This window comes from Actinia tenebrosa, unplaced genomic scaffold, assembly GCF_029948245.1.
Source record: "Actinia tenebrosa isolate PJP-AT-01 unplaced genomic scaffold, QUT_ActTen_1.0 PGA_scaffold2__45_contigs__length_23673736, whole genome shotgun sequence".
Classification (NCBI taxonomy): Eukaryota; Metazoa; Cnidaria; class Anthozoa; order Actiniaria; family Actiniidae; genus Actinia; species Actinia tenebrosa.
In genome coordinates this window covers 11,727,772-11,741,493 of record NW_028292579.1, presented here as the reverse complement: position 1 = coordinate 11,741,493, position 13,722 = coordinate 11,727,772, and the positions used below count along the sequence as shown (strand labels likewise).

General features: G+C 39.4%; 1 protein-coding gene across 1 annotated transcript in view; it reads left to right on the top strand.

The window, feature by feature from the left end:
* LOC116293108 (sodium/hydrogen exchanger 8) overlaps positions 1–13,490 on the top strand; it is a 29,248-nt gene extending 15,758 nt beyond the window's left edge. The window contains exons 6-18 of the mRNA XM_031700505.2: positions 5,235–5,246; positions 6,092–6,193; positions 6,624–6,658; positions 6,767–6,910; positions 7,510–7,648; positions 8,133–8,238; positions 8,873–8,989; positions 9,390–9,472; positions 10,145–10,256; positions 10,803–10,945; positions 11,330–11,389; positions 11,983–12,111; positions 12,693–13,490. Of these exons, the coding sequence (XP_031556365.2) occupies positions 5,235–5,246; positions 6,092–6,193; positions 6,624–6,658; positions 6,767–6,910; positions 7,510–7,648; positions 8,133–8,238; positions 8,873–8,989; positions 9,390–9,472; positions 10,145–10,256; positions 10,803–10,945; positions 11,330–11,389; positions 11,983–12,111; positions 12,693–12,797 (1,287 nt within the window). The 3' untranslated portion in view covers positions 12,798–13,490. The remainder of the gene's footprint in view (positions 1–5,234; positions 5,247–6,091; positions 6,194–6,623; positions 6,659–6,766; positions 6,911–7,509; positions 7,649–8,132; positions 8,239–8,872; positions 8,990–9,389; positions 9,473–10,144; positions 10,257–10,802; positions 10,946–11,329; positions 11,390–11,982; positions 12,112–12,692) is intronic.
* Positions 13,491–13,722: the final 232 nt, after the last annotated feature.

The following is a 13,722-nucleotide window of genomic DNA, read 5'->3' as shown; positions in this document are numbered from 1 at the left end:
TTGCTCTTTGTACAATTCTTGGTATAATTTGATTGGCGGCTTTGTCGTCGATAATGCCGCCAAACCAAAAATACCAGATTCCCAATACACACCTATAACACTGGCTAAGGAGCTAGCAAAGCATGGATATACTCTTACCACAGGATTACCCCATGAAATGACATTTAAGAAAAATAATGGAAGCGCTAATTTGAAGGACAGTTCATTGGTAGAACTCCTGGGTCTTACTAGTACCACGATAAATAGCGGCAATACATATGATGTGAAATGGAAAGTCGCATCCTCTTACGAAGTCTATTGCGATTTAGTCCATAGTTACAACAATGGAGAAAAGTCTTCTCTTATGTCCAAGTTTCTACCCAAAGGTAATCCATTTGACCTGGTAGAATACACCCCCATTTCTTTGAGCTATGACTTGTCTAATTTGGTGGAAAGCATAAACATCACCATTAAAGTGGACGGAAAGACGGTGGATTTTAACGGACGTAAGATCAATCTTGTTTTGGAATTCATATAATGGGCCGCGTAGAGGATAAACTTAAAAGGATTTACTATGGGCCGGAAGGCTATTGGAGAGGAGCGTCGGCCATCAAGAAACTCGCGACCGCGGCCAGGGTATCAGACGAAACAGCTAAGAACTGGTTGAAAAAACAAACCCTCTGGCAGGTTTATCTTCCCGTGCCTAAGTACATTCCCAGGCCCAGCTTCACCGTAAATACCCCCAATGAAGTTCATCAGGCGGATTTGCTTTTCTTGCCGCACGATAAGGTGAGAAAGAAGACCTATAGGTACGCTTTGACCGTAGTCGATATCGCAAGCAGATACAAGGACGCCGAACCCATAACCAGCAAGGATTCTGGGGAAGTCGCAGAAGCCCTAGGTAGGATTTATAAGCGCGCCTTGAAATGGCCCAAGCTGCTGCAAGTGGATGCGGGGACAGAGTTTATGGGCGTGGTTACTAAGACCCTGAAAGACCACGACACTAAAATTAGAAGAGCTAAAGCAGAGTACCACAGGGGCCAGAGCATCGTCGAAAGATTTAATAAAACCTTGGCCGAGCGTCTCTTTGGGTACCAGTATTGGAAAGAGCTGGAAGATCCCTCCAAACGCAACAGGGAATGGACTCAGAGGCTCCCCCAGGTCGTCGCGGCTTTGAACAACGAGGCGGCCAGGGCTACGGGGATAAAACCCAAGGATGCCATAAAAAAGAAACACGTGGAACACAAGTCCTTCGTCAGAAGTTCGAGGGCGGTCTTCCCCCAGGAAAAGAAATTAGGCGATGTCACGGTTCGATATCTCTATGAGCCGGGTGAATTAGAAGGAGGATCCAAAAGAGCTACGGATCCTAATTGGTCTTTGGAAACTTACCAGATCCGAAGCGTAATAGCTAAGAAGGGTCAGCCCATCTTGTATTATCTTCACGATGGCCCCACACGTGGGTTCGTCATGGAAGAACTGCTTATCGTGTGATGTCCGAATGCTATCGTATGCACTCCGTCATCACACATCCATCGCTTACCGTCAAATGCAGACAGTGACACCTTCTCCTGCGTGACGTTATGTATCTGATGACCATAGCTGCGCAGGCTGTTCATCTTATGCCGCTGTTCCTTGCGTGTTCGTAATACGTTGAGGTAGGACTCATGCGTAATGTCCTTCTTAACCACGTACTTTTTTACGCCTTTAGCTTTCTTTTCTACGCCGTCTAACTTTAGCACGCTGTACATCTTTGGTTTCAGACCCACGTATTCCACGATGGGTTTTCCTAACATTTCGTCTTTCATCTTCCCAATTACCTTCTTATTCTTCGCAGAGTAAAGGAAGTGCTCCTTCGGGTAACCGCTGGTGTCGTACTCGTCTATGTCGGGGAGGCAGTCTTTGTAAACGTCTTCCGTTTGCACTTCTAGAATTAGGGAGTCGGTGTCTGTGTACAGGAGGCGACAGCGGTCTCCGTACTTTGGCTTAAGCTTATCGTAGTAGAACTCGTACATAAGCAGCTTCGATAGATCCAGCACCGTAAAGCCTGTGTAAACGGGCTTGTTTAGTAAGAGGTTTGCCTTTTTCATGTGAATCACGTAGAAGTTCAGCATTTCTACGTATCTAACGAAGCCTGGCTGTGACACGTATGCTTCTGCTTCCTCTTTGGTGCTGACTATTTTTACGCTTACGCGCTTGCGGATGTTCTCCATTGTCTTTCCGAACACGCTGTTGTTCATCAGTTTGAAGAGGTTTTTCTCGAAGTCATTTTTCGCTGCGGTACGCTTTTGCGTGTTAAAGTCAATGTAGGGGCGCATCCAGGGTTCCTGCGTGAATTTTAGGACTCTGTGGATCTTCTCTACGCGCATTCCGTGTCGCACGTAGAACTGCAGGTTGCGGTAATGTACCACATACTTCTTCTTATCCATCAGGTTCATAGTTAGTTTCCTGTACGGTTTGTAACCAGGGCACATTTGCTTTTGCAGCGGACTTAGCTGCTTAAATGGTATCTCTATCGCTTCTGGTGCTAAGGGGAACTCATTGTGTTCGTCGTGCAGGCGCTCTGGGTACTCCAGATCCACTTCTAAAACGTAACCCTTGTCTTCCTCCTTTCCTACCTGCATGTAGAAGTCTATCGGCTTCACTGGATCCCATTCGAAGTCTCTCACAGGTAGGTACTGTGACATTGCCCAACCATAAAGGTTATTCGCATCCAGGTAGTAAATGTATGTGGTTGGTTTCTCTGGGTCGTGCTCTACTAAGGGGTTGTTTGCGCGGGCGTAACGTCGGCTGGGTCCGCATACGCCGCCACGAATACCGTCTTCCATAAACCGATACATGTCGTATTCCGTTAGGAGATCCAACTGCGCATTTGTCTTCTTTAACAAAGCACTCCAGCTGAGCCCAGGAGCCGTGTAGAAATTAGCGGGATCCAACCCGTAGTATTCCATTGCCATCTTTCTGAAGCTTTGGAAAACATCTGCAAGCAGCACTACGTCAGACCTTAGGTAGATGTCGTGGTAGTCCCCCATGTTCTCACAGGAGTACTTTTCCCACACGTCTAACGCATGCTGGTACTCCTCATCCTTTATACCGGACTCGTTTAGGGTGCTGTAGAAGCGATCTTTGGGTGGTAGGGACTCTTTGAATCGATCCCAGGAATCCATGTATTCATATGGGTAGACTCCTTTCCTTTCCGCGCCATATTGACTGGAAATGGGAAAGTTGGTGTTATACTTTACGAGGTTTGCTAAGGAGTCCGCCATAAACTGCTGCGAATCTAAGAACTTTAGCTTACCCACAGTTACGGACATGTAGCGCTCTTTGTTGTTGGGTATGCATTTGACGTCGGAGCCGTCTGTTCCTTGTAGTAGCAAATGGGAGTCGTAACCGCGGAGGTTGTGAAAGAACACCGGAATCTCCATGTCTGGATTTACTTTGAAGTTTATATTACATTTCCAATGAGCCGCTCCTCTGTATTTACCAGTGATGTGGCAGTGATCCCTAACCTTATCCACATAGAAATCCTCAACAAATGCTTTGTGGCAGTGAATGCAGTGCGTGGAGGGCTTTCCCGGCTTCTCACCTTTCTTAGCATACTTCCCGCATTTAAAATGAGCTTCTCCTAGATACTTTCCATCTTCATCCCACGCTTTCTTGGCTCGTCTTCCAAACTGAAGAAGCGTATGTTGACAAATGTGGCATTTTTTTGCCTTGTTAAAAGCCTCCTGGTTCTCTTTGGTAAATTCCATCTTCTTTGGGCGTCTTAATTGTTCTCTTATCTCTTCCTCCTCTTCTCGCAATGCTTCTAGAAACTCATTAGCTGCGTTCTTACCTCGGTAAATCACAGGAGGGTTTGCTTTACCATCTGATCTGACTACTATGTAACCAAAGGAGCAGATCTCGTGTAATCCTACCTTATTCGTGGCGTCACGTTTCTGCTCTTCCTTAGTTATCAACGCTTCGAAGTCTGCATATATCACGTAAGGCACTTGCATCTGCTTTTGATGGTCTGCGTATGAAAGCTCTTTGTTGGTGGGCATCTGGATCCGTTGCGCCACTTCTTCGACTCCGCGGCAGATCTCATCGTGTTTCTTTAGGGCATTTAAGGATGTAAATGACAGCAAGCAGCAGTCACAGAAGTACTTTTTGCCTTTGTGCTTAGTATGTCTGTAGAATAGTCTGCTAATGTGTTTAACCCATGAGTAGTGTCCGCCGTGGTAGAATAAATGTACACGCTCTCCTTTACTTTTTGACAGAACTAACGGTACTATCGTCCGCTCTCTGACTCCGTAAACGTTAATTGCTAGATCGTTTATTTCCTCAAATATGGGGATGTCTATCAACTGCATGGGAAATTCCACACCATCCCACTCTAAATCATCTGTGGGATACTTACTTGTCCTACAGGGATCCTTCTCTGCTGGATACAGTGCAGACCTGATTGCCCACATAAAGCATCGATTGTCTTCATTCTTCACGTTTACAATAGCCTTCTTCCTTTCTACCCACGTTGGTAGCGGTACGTAACTCCCCCCTCGTATGGGTACGTACCTGGCCATACTTATCTCTATTCCTTCAACCTCCTCTACTGTCCAACCCGATCCTTCTTTCGTGTAGTTAGACAGCGACTCCATTATTGCTTCTAAGGCTTCACTGAGTGACCTATCCAGATTCGTGGATTCTAATATCACTAACGACTTTGATCGCAACATTGCTGTCGTCATTACCTCGTCTTTTGACAAACTTACTTCTACCATTATGCTCGCTTTCAGGGCTCCTAATTCTTCTATACCTTTTCGGAGAGTCCTTTTAACCTTCCTTTCTGACTGACGCCAAAACTGTCTAACGTCAATCTCACCGTTACCGGGTATTGACACCGTGCTGAAGTTGCTTTGGGATTCCATCTATATAATAGGAAATATTTTATACCTAATACCAAGCACTTTTTAGGTCGTCGTAGTCGTACTCACAGTCCTGACAATGCCAAAACAATTTAACCTTAGTCTCAAACTTCTTACCACATCCACAATCATAACTGCTCATACACTTCGTCTTCATTTTCAAATGCTTCTTCAAGTCCGCTTCTTTCTTAAAAGTTCTCTTACATTCTTCGCACTCCATATATAGACTAACATATTTGCGCTGTTGCCCCCAACCACACTTGGAGTGGGGATTGTCCGTAGGTGGATTTTTGACACGGGTCTTGCCCGTGTTGAGATTGCGCTGGAACCCCCATTCCCTATACTACTGGTTACTCATTACACAAGGTATAGCTGTAATGGCGTTTATAAAAAATAATGAACAATTGATTCATGAAATACCCATATTTACAAAACCAACATATTATCAGTTTTCTGTTTCAATTATTTTGCATTTCCTTTCTCAGTTATTGATTTTTTTATTGTTCACATTTAGCAGATGTGCTGAACAGTGTTTTTTTCCTGTTTCCACAATCTCATTGTTCACATTTACCAGTACTGAATGTATCAAATGTATTAAATGTATCACTTGAAAGCTTTTTTGAATCATTTTCATTTCTTTTCAAAATAAATTCTACCCAATATTAGCATCTTTCAGTTAAGGGCAAGCACTACCCTTAAAACATTATCATCCTATCAAAATCAACCTGAAATTAAGTAAGGAGGAAAGAAATATTTCAACATTATCAGCCTTTAAAAAAATGATAAGAAAAAAGGATATATCGGCTGTATTAGAGGGCTGTGGTAGGGATTGTTATTTATGTATGACTTAGTGCAAGAATAATCTTAGTTTAGTCTTTTTTTTACTAGGAATAATTTTAGAAATAATTTTAAATTTTAGTTAAAATTTTTTTTTTTTTTTTTTTTTTTTAGTTCATGAATTGTAAATTATGTAATTATTAGCATTAACTAAGATTTTTTTTTTTTTTCTTTTTTTTTTTTTGAGATTTTAATTTTTAATTAATTGTTTGTGTCCCCAATTAGTGCCTTTGGCGCTAGAACGATTAGACACTTTAATAAAGATGTATGTATGTATGTATGTACATTCAGTTCAGTGGTAAAAATTACATACGACACTGGAAAAGACATTTGTTAAAGCAAAATATAATGATTCTCTTTTATTATGTTTTCAGGGAAATTTCTTTTCAAACATTGGCTCCATTATTATATATGCTGTGTTCGGTACAGCTGTATCTGCTTTAGTCATTGGAGGGGGTATTTATTTATTAGGAAAGGTAAGCTACTAATCTAGAAACGATGATGGAGGATATCTATAATCCTGCTGAGTGTGCCATTACATGTGATCTCATTAAACCACAAGATAGGGTACTGATCAATAAGGAATATTCACATGAGAAAATTATTAGTCTTCAAGGAAAAATACTTTTTTTCTGTTTCTTCTATGAATTCTCCACGCTACGAAAAACCTTCAAATTTTATTGATACCCTGAAGCAACATCTGGGCTGATATAAGTCAGGGTACTGCTAACTCAGATGAAATAGGAATTTTGCATCTTATTTTTTGCGAAGGAAAGAAAACCAGAGAACCTTGAGAAGAACACTTGTTTCAAGGGAGAGGCCCAACAAACTTTGCAATGCTGTGCATTCCTTGAAGACTGAAAGTCACTTTTATCTGAAGTTGATGTATCATACTTTCATTTATAGGGAGGTGTAGCTTTTCAACTTGGTCTCAGAGAAAGGTAATTTGTTTCATTCATAAACAAAGAAAGTACCTTCTTTAGCCTTTGCTGGCTTCAGTTAAAATGTTTAATGATGTTTCTAAGTGTCTTGTTTTTGTTTTATTTCAGCTTTGCATTCGGTTCTCTGATATCAGCTGTTGATCCTGTTGCGACACTGGCTATATTCCATGCACTGGATTGTGACCCAACACTAAACATGTTGGTGTTTGGAGAAAGTATTCTAAATGATGCAGTATCAATTGTCATGACAAAGTATGTCTTGCTAAAATAATATACAAATGTGTCTTCTTTACTGTAGATTAGAGTAGAATCCTGATATATTGAACCTCCTGGGGACCAGGGAAATGGTTTGAAATAATGAGGGTTTAAGATATCTGAAATATTTTAGATTACACTGACTGCTTGAACACGGTATGCAGCCTCCAGCTCAAGATACCCAGGGTTTAATAAATAACATAAAATGGAAATTAACAGTGGGTCAACAGAGTTGCTATTCTTCCACTGCATTCCAATTGGAATTTAAAAGTTTTTGTGAAGAGACAAAAAAAACAGAGAACCTGAGAAAACCCCTCAAAGCATAGAAGAAAAACCAATGAGCAACTCTACTCACATGCTACGCAGAGTCTGGGAATTGAAATTGGAACGCCTTGGTAAGAGGCGAGCTCCAGCATTCTCTCTATACCTCCCGTACTTCCCAAGAAGGGGTTCACGGGGGGTACAACAAGGGTTCGAGATAACAAAGCTAAACTGTATTATCTAAAGAACATTATGTGAAACACAGGTACTGTAGCTCACAAGCTTGTCATGGAATATTCTTATGTCATCTTGATTGTATAATTATTGTGTTTCAGTACAATTCTTTCACTTGGTGGTCCAAAGTATGCAAGCATGTCTTCATTTGAGGCGTTCTTCTCTGCAATTGTTAACTTTATGGTCATGTTTGCTGGATCTGCAGCTATTGGCATAGCATTTGCTTTGTTCAGTGCACTGATATCCTTTAATACATTATCTATTACTTAAAAGTCATTTGTTTATGGGAAATAAAGGAATTTCTACAGGATAATCCTTATAAGTACTATTTTTTAAATAATGTTTTGAATATCGATGCTATTAAAAACCATTAGAAGCATTCGTTTTTAGGGGCATTACTGCTTCAAAAATGTCAACAACAAAAAAGAAGTAAAAAAAAAAAACAACAACGAGAGAATGTTAAAAATCCTTCTCTCTAACTGGATTACCTTAAATCATAAACCAAATACTGTGACTCCAGTGACAATAGAAGAGCTTTGGCACCCAAGGATAACTATCCAAACCCAGAGTTATTTTCCAGATTTAAGGGCAGGACAAATCTACAGTATCTACTGTATTTCCATACAGGATTCTTTGGTTGATGTGCACTGTAGATTATGCATCTGTTGGGCCATATGCCATATTATACACCCTTCAAATAATGTTAGCCTTAACGTTTCCTCACCTCCTAAAGCATGTTGATCTGCGCAGCACACCATCCCTAGAGCTTGCTACTATGCTGATATTCTCTTATGCTCCATATGGTCTGGCAGAGGGGCTCCAGTTGTCAGGTATAATATGACTGTTTTAACAATTGTGAAGTGGAGGTCATTATTTGAGTAGTTGAGCACAGACTGGCTCACTGTAAATGCAGAGAAGTTGTTTGTGTTAGCAAAGTGAGCACAATACAACATTTCTACATATAGACATTATCAGACATCATAGGGGAATTATATATTATTTATAGCGAATGTTTGCAAAGTCTAGCATCTGGATGGGCTGTCATATCAGAAAATGCCTTTGGGTGATAATGCATGTTAATGTTGATCACACCAAAAAGGTGTTTGTTGTATTATCCATTTCAAGGTTGATGGCAAAAACATTGTTTGAATTAGCATTGCAGTGCATTTTGGGGCTGTCTTAATTAGGGACATACATGTATATCCAAAATGGTGGCCATTTTATCCCCTGAAACAGCCCCCTGCAGTGCTAACTCCACCCAGTTTTTTAATATCAACTTCAGAACGGGTAATTAAGAGGGTCATAGCTTCTCATAGCCCCTCTACCAAATTGCAGTTTACAGGAAGGGATTTTTATTGGGAGTGAAAATTGGTTGATAGGTCATTTGACACCCAGCATTTGTTTCTTTCCATCATTAGCATAGTTTTATTTTGCTTAACATTCTTGTTTTGTATTCCTTGCTAGGCATCATGGCAATATTATTTTGTGGTATTTGTATGTCACACTACACCCATTTCAACCTGTCACCAATGACTCAGATCACGGTACAACAGATCTTCAGAACTGCAGCTTTCATGGCAGGTAAGTAAGCAAAACACAGCGTTAGAATAATACATTCAATATACCTACAGCATTCAACTGGCACATCGATGCTTGCTTTACAACCAACAGACACTTTCTTTTGCACCATTGCTTTTTTATAATCTCTTCTTAATCTTATATAGACCTATCCTGGGTGCATGAGCCGATTTTTTAACAGCTTGAATTGGGTTGGTCAATACACCAAATCAAAATGTGGGGACCAATTTGAATAACTCTTTTTCTGGACTGACTAGCCTCTCATACATGTGAAAACACTTTTATGTTTACGCTTTTATGTTTAAGCATTTTTGGAACTACACAATCATAGTTTGTACATTCAGCTTAAAGTTTTATATTTCCTTAAACTATTAATTACTGATATTCTGTGTCTTAATGACAGAAACCTGTGTGTTTGCATACCTTGGTATGGCCATATTCAGCTTCAAGCATCAGTTTAAACCAGCCTTTGTTATTTGGAGTATAGTAAGTCACTTACATGTGTAGTGCTTTCATTGTTATGAAATATAACCAGTCACAATGCGTATATGGTTGGGGAAAAATACTACATTTAGCTTAAAGGAACATTACAGCTATGAACTAGTGCTATATTAGGTGTGATAAAATACACAAAAAAATAAACAAAAAAATAAGTGTGTTTCCTGTTGCACGAAAAAAAGAATTGGATAATTGGGGTCGGTAGGTCGTTTTTTTTACTGATATGACAGTGGAAATGAGCTCACTGGGAACCCTGTGGTGCATTTGGAAATGAAAAAAATATTAGGGTCGGCAAAAATCGGCAAGAAAATTATGGTCGGTCGCACAACAGGAAACACACTTATTTCTTTGTTTGGCTTTAGCCATTCCAAGGTTGTGGAATAATTTGGGCTGAGTTGGCATTACAGAACATTGTGGTTATGTTTTGGGAGACAAATTGACGCCATCTTGGAAATAGGTCCCCTAAAACAGTCCCACAATGCACTGCAATGCCAACAACCAGTTTTTTCTTCAACCCCAGAACAGTGTTGATAGTTACTGATAGGACACCTCTAACACTGCATAATACGCAAGAAAGTATCTTCCAGAACACAATACCAGTTCAACAAAAGACTTCACTTTTCTTGTTTACCCTGACTGAATTCCTTCTCGTCTTTTTAGATTTTATGTCTTCTTGGTCGGGCCGTCAACATCTATCCACTCTCTGCCCTTGTCAATCAATTCAGAGACACCAAGATTGACAGAAAAACACAATTTATCATGTTTTTCAGTGGTATGTAGCAGTTTTCGTATGACCATGAAAACTCATAGTTTGGAAGAGCCGTGCCGCATAGAGCAGATTTCATATGACTGTGAAAAGCTTATAGCCATATGTGTGCCTTGCCATGACCGTGATGTTTTCTAGAATTTTGATTGGCTGATGTTTTTCTCGCGCAATGTGATTGGTCTGACAGTGCCGTGACTTTGGCGTGACCCTGTCTGCGTAGTGGTATGCCTTGTTACGGGCTAAAACGCCTAGTGTGAACGCGAAGCTTTCGATGTGTTTTATGTGAGACGAAAAACGGAAAGTTTTCAAAAAGCATTGTGTGTTCGGGACCTAAGCTGCAAAAACTCTAATTGTGGTGTGCAATCATTGTCACACACAACTGGTGACCATGTTGGTGGTATTAACATGAGAAATCTTCTGTCAAATACCACCAATATGGCGGCGATGACGTAACATGCGAACACAAAATCAGTATATGTATCCCTAAGTAAAGAAGCTCTGCTCTAGGAACCCAACATTTAACAAAATTTGATTTTTTTCTTCGCTTTGCAGGATTAAGGGGAGCCGTTGCCTTTGCCCTCGTGCTTCACCTTCGATTAGATGATGAAAAACGCCATGTTTTGATCACCTCGACTCTTATCATAGTTTTATTTACTATCCTATTTCTGGGTGGCTCCACGTTACCTTTACTCAAGGTAGACTTGCTCCACTTTTTATGCCAGACTTCAGTAACGAATCAATAGGCTCACTGAGATCCATTAATTCCATAGATAATGAGCCCTTTTGCGTAAAGTCCTTCCAGATATACTTTCCAAAACATTATATGTTATATCTGATCCTTTGTAGACGTACACTAGTAAGACGTTTCACCTTCCATTTTGTTAAACATCCTCCTACCCCATCTCGGGACTACAAAAATTTATGGGAAGGGATTTTTTCCATTACCCTCTCATTTCTCCTGTTCTCATTCCAGATATTTTAAAGCACCATTTTCTCGGACACCCAGCATTCATTAAATGTATTTTCTAAGTTTGTTTCAATTGCTTATCATTCGTGTCGTCTTTGATCTCCTTTCTTAGTTTTTAAAGGCTGAAAATACTGCTGCATCAGGACTGACGATGAGCAAAACAGAGACTGAGGTAAGAAGCGTAGTGATTGGAGCAGATTCATATTATATAATCATGGGATGATCATATCCAGGATCTTGAGTTGGGTTATTAGACTGACCCTTTGCACTATATCCCTACCTGGGGGTCAAAACAGCCGAACATATTAACATCATAAAAGATATCCATCCTCGAGAGAAGGGAACTCTTTTATTTTGTCCCCCAGATTGAGTTGCTTTGACGTCACATGCAAGGGTTCTATAGGTATCTCCCTTTAACCATTCTTCATAACGAAGAATAAAAATGGGAAAACCCCAAAGTATTTGATTGAAGGAGTTCGGGTAATATTCCACTAGATTAGCAAATTTCTTTCACACTGATGATCTTTTCCGAATTTTCAAGGTATTCCCAGTGACAAAGTCAGGGGTGCACTTGTACCCACTGAATTTCCCATTTGTCGCAATAAATAAAGGCTTTTGTGGCTTTCAATCATCGTGTTGCCATGCCACAAACATTTAGGGCACGTACCTATGTATAATGACATGGACACTCCATGTTTAACTTCCACCAAAACCTTGAAAATAAGTGTAATTATTCGTTAAGCAAATCTCGCTTTCGTTATCCAGGGCACAGCACTGGATGCCGATAAGCTGACGGACGATGAATGGAGAATCCAACGAAAAGCCCTCAAAGGATTCACTAAGCTTGACGCAAAGTATTTCCTTCCATTCTTCACAAGAAAATTTACACGGCAGGTTAGTACTAAGCGTTCAATTGCAGCACATTTGAACTCTCTACTGCAACATTCCTTTACTAAGACATGCTGTATGCTGCAGCTTTCTTTTGCACTGATAATGCAAAAATGAACTGATAATGCAAAAATGAAAGAATAAATAAAAGATATATAGATCCCCGATCGATATTGATGAAGACCTTAGTTTTTATGATTTTACGTTGGGTTTCATGTTACTTGAGTTTTTAGCTGTTTCTGACAATGTCTGAGCTTTGAATGCTCTTTGCATAAAAATTAAAGTTATATTGCTAAGCCCCAAACATAGTTGTGAAGTCATGCATGTGCTGATTGATATGACACAGAAATTTTGAACTTCATTTTTTCTTTTATGTAAGCGTACCGAGATTTAAGATCGAACTTACGGCATTCGTCAAAGATAAGGTTTTATAGGAAAACATATTATCGTATTCTCTGTTTTATAAGCTTAAAATTATGTATAGTTCGTTAACCTTTACTGTATCGAGACGTGCAGAACAATTTTTAACTGAGATTCAAAGTAACCTTAATAGTCTAATAGTTTCACATTTTCTGTTTTATTCACAGGAAGTTCGCGAATCACATAACGAGATGCAGAGACTAACAAGTCAGTTGTACAATGAGGTCTACAGCAGACCAAACTCAGAAGATGAATCAGAAAATAAATTATGAAGGTTTATGAGACACTGGCTACCACAGGCAACCCACACACAGAAACAAATATATATATATAAATAGTAAATGCACTGATTCACTCAAGGTATAAAGTGCCATACCTTTGGAAATACGATTCTTTGAATGTAACTATTTTCATTTGTCTAGTTTCAAGTGATACTAGTTGACCAAAAAAAAAAAAAAAAAAATGGCGTGGACTAAATTGCCGGTACTGACTCGGTATGTAACTTAAATTTAAATTAAAACCATCTCTTTTCTACTTCAAAAGTTCTTGGAATAAGATGTCACATTCTTTCTAGTTATAAATGCTATACATATATTTGTGCGATTTTAGTGCCCAGCACGTGACATGTTTTCAAGATAGAAGGAAGAGCTGTTTTAATTTTCATGTTTTGCAATTTCATAACCGCAAATTAATTAAATTAAATATATAAAAAATTACTATATTCTATATTGTACATTTGCCTGTGAATGGTGGAATGCTATAATTTTAAGAATACGAGGCTAACATAAAAATACAAAAGAAATGCCACAAATTTCATCAAGAAAGAGATTTCTTTTGTATTTCATGTATTGAAGCCTCGCATCCACAATACTTTTGAGAATAAGGGTCCATTGTAATTAAGGTGAACCATTGTTTGTAAACTTATCAAAATATTTATATATATGAAATAAATCATTTGAAAAATTGGTTATATTATTGTGTTATTAAGGACTGGTTATAAAGTAAGGGAGGAGCTAGAGTTGAGGGTGTAAAACTGGATTTGAAGGAGCTCTTTTTGCTCGGGACACCTTAATTTATCTTGGATCACCGTTACAACTGTAAATTGTACATAAAATATTTTTCTAAGGAAGTTTTCTAATTCCAAAAATAGTACAAATTGCAAAGGTACAATGTACAAATGCACACAAATTTGACCTA